A 9647-nucleotide genomic window follows, 5' to 3' on the forward strand; every position below is an offset into this window, starting at 1 on the left:
AAAGAAGTAAAAAGAGATTACTTTCCTATCTTGTAAGAATAAATTCATTAATAAAGCCTCACAATATTGTTACAGTGAGAGGCATTTCATTAAATAAACAGATACTTTAGAGCTTATCAACCAGAAACTTTTGACATCCAGAGAGAGGAGAGCCAAATAAGTGCAAGTGCCAGTATGGCTCTGCTTCCCCTATGAAGATAATAACGTAGTTCTACTTCTCCATTTAGCCCCTAGGCTTTCATAGCAGTTTCATAGGATCCTCTTACCATCATTTGAACAGCCAAAGGATAGACAGGAGTTGGCAGATAAACACTTTCCTACACTTCCACATGTGAGACACTTCATAAAACCTTCACATCTGAGTTTACCTCAAGGGCATCACATACTTTGCAATTTAGATAAGTTATTATGCCCATCATTTGCTGAGCTCAGTGGAATGCCTGTTTCATAAATCTGAAAGCAGAGCAAACATGGCTGAGTGAATAAAAGAACAGATGTAACTTACATAAGGATAAGTATATAACAAAAGCTGCACTAATATATGTGAATATGAAATGAAGTAAAATTAGTCTAACATACTATATAATCTTTTAGCCAGGCACACAGATTTTCAGTAGTTGACCTCTGCTTACTACACTTCTGCCTTCTGCAACAGCAGGGGAACGCTATCTGATGAACTGTGCTCTTCCACTGACATTATCTCTTAATTGAAAATCAAGCCATGGAAAAGGGCCATACACTTGCTAGGCTTTCGGTCAGCCAGAGGAGCAAGGAGAGAGATTCATAGTATGTTGATGGAAAGCGGACGTGTTGCTGAATAGTATTATGCTGGCTGCTACGGCAGTTATTTGATGTATATGACTTTGTAACATCTCGTAAAGTCATCCAAGCCCACGCCACAGCCACCGGGAACTGCGCTTGTTCTCAAGGCAAGCGGGATTCGGAAGGTGCTGCGGTTTGGTGCACTCTCGAGTCACCGTGGCTATTCCTGAGCTAACAGAAGGAAAGTGGTTCCTGGTTTGTTCTCATCTCAGGGCCGTGATGTAGCCACGTGTTTCACAAACGCATGGACCCATTGGGTGAAGGGAGGGGGAAAACAAAGGATGGGAAAAGATGAGAAAAGTACATTTTCTGGAACAGGAGTGGAAGTCTAATGTGCAATATCTAATGTGTAATGAAGTCAGAAAAGTGCCAATGCAAAAGGACAATAACATTAGTGGCAGTGATTCAGGCAGAATGACAGCGAAGGAAACGAAGAGCAGAGCAACCAGGTAGAAGTGCAGAATTTTTTTTTCGAGTTGACCAAAGATTGGCTTCATGCTAAGATTAGAGAAAACATATTAAGATATTCGGGAAAGGATTAACTCAGAATCAGCGCCAGCCTTGAGGGGGACAAGAGGAAACTATGGCAGATGTTTCTAACCTGGCAGTGAGTGAAGTTTTCAGAAGAGGCAGAGGAAGTTAGGAGAGCGCATGAGCCAAAACCAAAATCTGCCCCACTGAATCTGAGGTGATACAAAAGAAATGTGGGCAACCAAAGGGTCCTATTAATAAATTCAGCCTCACTATAGGGACAATAGAAGTGTGAGAACAATCATGGAACTCTTTGTGCAAGAGAGAGATGACTATGGGGTTTCAGGAGTTATCAATACTCCTCGTCCCTAAAATCAATCCCTGCCCTTGTGAGTCTCTGGTTCTTTGTGTCTCGCACACAAGAGAAGAAAAGGTGCCCCAGCAAGATGCCTACATGGCCCTCAGCTACACTGAAAGAAGCAATTGCATCCTGCCCATTTCCCACCCCCCAGACACCAGTATCTAATAAAAGCTGAGCTATTAAGTGACCACACACTAAACAGCTGTACCTCCTGATCACGGCTAAAGCAGCAATGCAATATAAAAACAGAGGCTGTGACTACTAAGAAACAGTGAGCTTTTGGGTGTAACAGGTTTTATTTAGGTCTGAAGCAGACGCAGGAAGTTTCCAGTTTGCTGTTCCACACCAGAAGGAAAGGTTTTGTACATAAAAGCATGGGTTTTTTCCAGCTAAATCAGTTGGCCTAATAACAGATATCATTTATACCCATAACTCTTAGGCCCTCACACAAAACACCGCTAATGCTATCGGGAAAGAGTGTTTTGTGATGAGAAAGGCCCTGGTCTATTCTCCAAGCTATAAGGTGCAATAAGTCACTGGAATAATTTTAAATAGCAGCAAATCTAGCAACTGAGCAGTAAATGTCCTAAACATTGGAATAATGTAGCTGGTTGTAGCTGCCTGGCAGTTAAAGCGCAGGCATTCTGGGCATTAACGATCTCCACGTAAGGATTTAGATAAACATTTCCCCGGCCCTTGCTAATCATGCTGTTGGTTATAAACGAGCAGTCTGCTTACCTGCTGCCCTCTACCAGAGAAGGTTTCTAGCCCTATAAACACTTGCGACCAGGTATTGTTACTGCTGTGAAAAATAGCGTGAGTCAACAAGACTGCTCATAGGAAACGCTGCGCTGGACAGTGATTTCAGGAGAGCTTATAAAGTACAAAAGGACTATCTGAGTTGTAAGGTAGTTAATAAATGTAATTCATTACCATCATCAATATTACTTTTATTCAGTTGCTCATCAGCAAACGCTCTTTCCTCCATCTGCTCTTAGCACTGAAGCTTTGCTAGCATGCTAAGGACCTGCTGGCACGCACCAGTTTTCAGCGTTTTACTGACCTCTCATTCCTTTACAATGGAAATACACAACAGAGCTGTCTGTCAGACTTCTTTCTTTAAAGAAAGGCAGTGCGTACGAATGAGGTGTGTGAAAATACAGAAATGGAGCACTAGGGACAACATATTTATCTTTGGCATCGGCATCTGAAGCTACAACCACTTCTAGAAGCAGGTCCAAGGCAAGAATTGTGCAGTCAGTTGGGTTACATCGCCAAGCAAATGTAGAGAAATGACTTTGGCTTGCCCGTGGCAGTTCAGATCACGCGCTACTGTGTAAACCCCAGTCCCTTCCAAAAGTAACCATAGTAGCTCAAATGTGCTTCACTTAACACACAAACAGTAAAACCATGATTTATTTTTTTTCCAGATACTGAGAAACCTTTGTTCTAACTGACCTTAAGGGAAGGCACAGATTCAGGTTTCATTTTTAATATTAAAGTATCAGTAGCTTTTCTCAAGTGTATGCTCAGCTTTTCGTCCTTACTCTATACAGCCATCCCTACTTACTCATGGGCCCTTCAAGTACTGTTCCTTTGGTTATATTCACTCCAAAGAGTGCTTTAGCAAGTAGCTCTGGGAGACAAAGGAAAATGTTGAAAGGTACTTCATGTTTAAAGGCAGCTCATTTGCCTTCTATTACTAATAGCTCCCAAGTAATAAAAATAGATTCTGTAGGCCAGAAGATCCTTTTTGTCATTACATGTTATTTATAGCTCCTGCGTATATTTTCAAAAACACCTGTTTCCTATTAGAGCCTGACTCCCCCAATTTGTATTGGGATTTAGGAAGTTTGAATGTTTAGGCATTATAGAGAATGTATACACACGGATCTATGAGATCCACATACTTTTACAATTTTATAGTTTACAGTCTGTTCGCTGCTTATCCACCTCCATTTTTTTTTTTCTAAACAAAGTTATTTTCCTACCTGACTTTTTCCTTGTGGGATCCTCGCTCTTTGTCATTCCATTCTAAGCTCTTTACCAGGTATTATGACTGATATTTTGTATTTCTATTCAGGTTCATGGCTATCTTTTCAAAAACACATGTGCTTTCAAGTTAGTTTGTGACAAGAATAGCTCCCCCATTTTTGGATAAGCCACAAAGCTTCCTTTGGACCATCAGTAAGCCATCGAACACGGACATCTGTTCCTTGGAACGGCCCCCTTGCAGCAAAGGTTGACAAGTTTCATGACATCTGTAGCCCATCAGGACTTGGACAAAACCACACTGCGTGATGGATAGTATCGCAGTGTTCCTTCGTCGTAGCTGGTACATATCACGTAGTTAGGAACCATATGCGGGATGTCTTATCCTGATGAGCGCATAGGAAGAGCAAAGAATGTACTTGCATTGTGGTATTTCAGGGCAAAACCAGATGCATCCAGGCAAGTTCAGAAGTGACTGATAGGGTGTTACCAGAAATGCAGCAGGGGCTTCAGAAAAGGAGATGTGAACTTCCCATAAAACCCTGCTCTGAGGAGGAGGTTGGTCTATATGACCTCCAGAGGTCCCTTACACCGAAATCTTTCGGTGATTGTAATTCAGCTGCAGCCAGCAAGTGCTGCTTGCTTATCCCTCCACGCCGTGAGCGAATCAATCAGGATGGCATCCAGAGAGCAGGACTGAGCGCTCACAGCAGCAAGTCTCTCCCCTTTATCCATCACTGGACAACATGTACCGAAGGGCAGGATTAGAAATATTTTTATATGCTCCAACCAAGGCCTGTATTGTTCCTTATCTTTGTGTGGACCTATGTAATGTCATTTCCAAAACTCCTGTAGGTCTGAATCAAATCCTAAGCCAAAGGGAAACCATATATTGCCTCACCCGATCAGACCCTCTGCAGTTTAACCCTCCAGCTAACCCCGTTGCATTGCCTGTCACCCAAAGAGCTCTGTGTTTTCAGTGCAGGCGTAAACTGCATTAGATAAGTGTACCAAAAGCGTAAGTATTTACAGATTCTGCCCCACCTTAGAGAACAATGAAAAACCATTTTGGTTAAGAATGAGCTGACCACCTCCGTATCCACATGGACCACAGATCATTTTCCTCTCCCAGCAAACTCAGAACTAGAATTCAGAGCAGACTAATTGACTTATAGTCCATCCAGGTACTTCTGGTGCACTAATTATGCTTTTCACCTTCTCACTCTGTGTCAGAATAAAAATGCCTTGATGTGTGGCACTGAGGAAAGGCAACCTCGCTCATTCAGCTGATTTTCCTCAAGAATAAAAGAACAGAAATACTTGTGAGACTTAGCCTGTCGGTGCTGCAGCTCTGTGCTGGTGTCTCAGCAACACAGCAAAGGCTGTGCCAAAGGCAGCTCCTCAGCCCAAGGGCACACACGGAGGTTTTGTCCTTCCCATTCATCCTCTGGCTTGAAAGATACTGTCGTTTCCTTCATCTGGGCCAAATAAGTTTGCTTTTCTTGCCCTGTTTCCAATTTTCGTTCATCTACCAGCCTAGAGGCTTCTCTCTCCTAGTCTAATTCTCCGAAGCGTCAGGCGTGTAGACCCAGCATTACCCGTTGCTTTGATTCCCCAGGTACCTCCATGGGCTCACGGGTACAAAACTGAAGGCGGACAGTTGAAACACCAACACTGTGTATCTGTTCTCTTGCAGAAGCCCAGGTGTTTTCTCCATGTTAATTCCCTTGCTCTTTGTTCTGACCTTCCCCAAACCAACAATTTCCACCATTGATATCTTCCACAACGTATTATCAGTGCAAGAATAGGAAGCACAAAGGAGAATTTTAGGGCAATGTAAAATGCATGCAATATAAAAGTAAAGAGCACAAAGTAAACTCTACTGAGTACCTGGTTCATTTTCAAATTTCTGTCCACAGACTCCTACGCTTCTCTGCTTAGCTTGATCCAAAGCACCTACAGGTACCACACAGAGGTGCTGTGGACCGAGCATGTAGTTTGCTTTAAAGGCATCTTTTGGTTTTATTCTTTCCATTTGATCTTCATTCTGTCCGTTCCCTTTTTTTCCCTACTCCCTCCAGCTGATCACAGGGGCCAGACTAAAGAGACAAAGAAAATTCCAGTGAAAGAAATAGGGTCAGGAGCAGCCTGAAATCAGGAGCTGATGAGGAAGAAACGTGAGGAACTTGAACGGAGGAGCAGTCGTGCACTGAGGAGCCTCTAGCTGGGACAGGGCTGTAGACATTTGTCCAAAGTAGAAATGCTGCCAGTGCACTGCTGGGAGTAACCGGGGGGGGGGGGGGCAAATACTCGGAATATCTTGAAAATACAATGTCATAGCAGCAGAGGATTAAAAATAGGTTGAAGCCAAATTTGTCTTCGTAAGTTCTCAGATGACCAGGCATTTGAGAAGACGACCATAAAGACACTGTATACCTGGGTAGCTGGCAGAAGCGTGGTTTCATATGTTCAGGAGAGTATTTAAGGGACTTCACTCCAAGGATGTCAGACAGCGAGCGCAGCTACCAAGAGCTGAGCAGGGCCCTGCAGATGGGATGCGATGCTGCTGACCAGCTCCCAAGCTGTGGCACACGTGGACACTCTGTGGATCAGGGGATCCAGAGGTGGGGAGACATAATCCACGTACACATAGTGCAAAGGACTGACCCGACGATGTTGATCTCTGTGAGGGCTGGGATCGGACCCAAAACGAGCCTCGTGTGAATCTCTGGCCACACCGGTAGCGAATGCTCTGCTGTGAACCAAGTCCTGCAGAGCTCTTCACTCGGGCTTCAGTGCCGCTTTAGCCTGTATAACCGCAGGGTTCAGCTGTGTAACCCTGGGATTTGGTCTCAGCATCAGTCTGCAGCCAGCTATGGTTCTGCTCGGGAATAAGTCACAAGTCTTTTCCAAAATCCACTTGCCTAGAACAGCTGTAGCTCCAACACTAATCATGGTTGGGCTGGTTACAAACTATGTCCTTCTACCTACTCCCATCCACGTGGATTCTTATTTAGACAGTTATTGGGGGGGTGGGGAGGGGTGGAGTGAACCTATTGATTTAAAAAATTTGCATCTCCCAATGAGAGCCCTGGAGGTGGCTCACCACAGTCAGACAGCAGAAGACCGGGCACGGGGACGTTTTAAATCAAGGCAGAAAGGCAGAACATAATGCTTCCAATTTACTTTCTTAAAATGAAATGTGCAAGATAAAAAGCCATGAATAAGCACTACTGAACACTGCAGCCACCGAAAAGAGATTTTTAAGCCCTTCCCCCCCTCCCTTATCTTGTCAAGAGACTGTATTTTCATTGTGTTCATATGGTAATTTAAATCATGCTAGGGCTCAGAGCATACAGTGTAATTGTAAGTCGGCAAGGGTTTGAATGCCATCACTGCTGTGCAAATAACATCATCAGCTCATCAGCTGTGTCAGTAACATTGCAATTATGTAAGCAGCTATTATTTCCACCCCTGATATGCCATATTAGAACTTATTTTGGGGGGTGAGCTGACAGGTATTTTATAAATATGAAAAGCACACAACAGCAGCCAAGCCGTGGTTCGAGGTAGGAACATCATTCCACCAGCAGGCACCGCTGGATGGTCCGAAAGGAGCTGCTGTCAAGATTGTTGCTTTCCTGGTGCCCCCTTTGCCCTCACCCCACACCCTACCCACCTGCCCGGGATCCATTTCCCTTCATCTTGCCACCCTTGGTGCTCACCCAAATGCAAGCACAACCCCCAGAATAGAAAAGATTACTTTTAACCGCAGGAGAAAGTTACGTCGACGTTTTAATTTGGTCTGTTGCAGAAGAATGTTGGAGGTTTGGTGGCTGGTTTTAATATGGCTAAGCCCTGGACTGGAGCTTGGCACTACGTGATTAGTCTCTCTTAGACTTCCCGTGTGCTTTTGGCCAGATCAATGATTTCCTAAGCTTTTATTTCAGCTTCTTAAAAATGAGGCTAGCATAATAATTCCTTTCTGTAATCCTCCGCGTGTTTATATGGTGAGCACGCCACAGCAGAGCCAGCCCACGAGGCTGTCTTCAGAGAGCCCCAACCTCCCCGCGCTCCGGTGGCAACGGGTCTCTGGGCAACGGGGGAGCAAAAGCCCACGAGCAAGTGCCCAGCAAGGTTCACCAGCACAGTAGAAAACTCTTTTCCATGATGCTACGCAAAGCCGATCCGCTGAAAATGTCACCCCTGCAGGGTTCCTAGGAAGGAGGAGGCAGAGCTCCTCTCCCAAACACCTTCCTTGTGCCCTCGGCACCCCAGGGAGGAAGATGCAATTGCCCACAAACTTTTCTTTTTGCCTCGTCGTGTGTCTGTCGCACACGCATGCCCCTCACCAACACAAACACGGCCAGAGCGCACGGCACAGCTTCAAGTTCAGGGCTGAGGAGTACTTTAGTAACAGCTCAATATATGAATAAATACGATAGGAAACCACGCTCAGATTAATTCACAGTCAGCTGTTCTGTGTAGTGCCTAAAGAAGCAATGCTCCACTGAACGCATGTCAGGATGATAGATTAGGACTTTTTTTTGTTTTGTTTTAAATATTTCAGTTTAAAATGCAATTGGAAGATTGATTCTTTAAATCCTCACATTATATAAGGTCTAGGTCTTGAGTATAACTCAGTGTGAAGGGAGATGATTCTCATCCCCACCTTACAGAAATGCTGCGTATCACAGAAGTTGACAAAGGGTATGAATAAAGGTAAGGTATGGGGAGAGATAGCCATAAAATTATGAATGCCTGGTATTCACAGAATACCTGTACACAGTGCAATTAATCTATATTTTTGGTTGTTTTTAAGATCATTGCTGCAAGGAAGATGTGTCTATCTGAATGTACTCTTTATTAGAATAATTACATTTTTATTTTGGGGGGACACTGAGGTCATCTATTCTTATACTGTATCCTCTACTGTATTATATTCATGGGAAAACATATTTATTCAGAACTTCATTTTGATTTAATAGAAAAATGGTTCTTGCCACAGCAATGTGGAATACTCATTTTTCTCCATGTGTTGATTTTTGGCATATAAATGCCAGAAGCCTCTGTTCTCTTTCCTTATCAAGAAAAACTTGCCGGAGATTAATTTCCTCATCATCCCTTCCTTTTAAAGCGGCTGTTTTTCAATGCCATTTAAAGACAGAGTTGTGATAAATTCCTGTTTTCAATGTACAGATTTCAATGAAAGAGTCTATTCCACAGCAGTAAAGTAATTGAATCCAAATGGAAAGGAAAAAAAAATATTAAATCAGGTACCGCTACTCCAGCCAATTGTATGAGAGTTGCCTTCATGTATTTTTCTTTCTAATGACAATTAGTTTTGAAATAAACTAATTGCAAAAGTTTTTTAAAGTTTTTATAGAAGGGAAGAGATATGCTTTTGACACCACTTCTTTATAATTGCAGATTGGACTAATTGAGGACTACTTATACCAAGCAGAAGACAATTACTTAAAAAACAAAAGGCTGAGAAAAGCTAGGACAGAAAAAAGGAAAATGAAGAGGATTCAAAGTACACAGCAACAGTAGAGCCTAGGAAGTACACAACTGCCCCTTACCAGCCCTACAGACGTGGCCACACAGCGAACAAGAAAATTAACACTGTAGATATTTGATAGATAGGTCAACAAAAGCCACCTTTTCACTTAATGAGCCTTCCCCTCACTATGGGGTATCTTTAGCAAGACACTCCTGCATTTCATTAGTCTTAACTGGTTGGAATAAATGTCTGGGAAAAGCTTACTTTAAATTGTCTTGTTTATTTAAATAGTAACACCCAGCCAAAGAGGGGCCTGTATTTTCTGCTCTGAGAATATTCTGCATCCAAATTCTATAAAATACTCCTGGTTTGATTATCACCCAAGAAGAGCCGAAAACAGGGATCCCTCCGTCCTCAGCCGAGAGGAATTCAGCCTCACATTGCCACCTTGCCAGGTTAACGCCTTACACTACAGGTATTGGTACAACCTATAGGCGA

The 9647-nt window shown here is 43.3% G+C and overlaps 1 protein-coding gene across 1 annotated transcript in view; it reads left to right on the top strand.

Moving 5' to 3' along the window:
* Positions 1-9336, top strand: part of SPATA16 (spermatogenesis associated 16) — a 79462-nt gene extending 70126 nt beyond the window's left edge. The window contains exon 10 of the mRNA XM_075761542.1: positions 9077-9336. Coding sequence (XP_075617657.1) covers positions 9077-9199 — 123 coding nt within the window. The 3' untranslated portion in view covers positions 9200-9336. The remainder of the gene's footprint in view (positions 1-9076) is intronic.
* Positions 9337-9647: the final 311 nt, after the last annotated feature.

This window comes from Balearica regulorum, chromosome 9, assembly GCF_011004875.1.
Source record: "Balearica regulorum gibbericeps isolate bBalReg1 chromosome 9, bBalReg1.pri, whole genome shotgun sequence".
In the NCBI taxonomy this organism is placed as follows: domain Eukaryota; kingdom Metazoa; phylum Chordata; class Aves; order Gruiformes; family Gruidae; genus Balearica; species Balearica regulorum.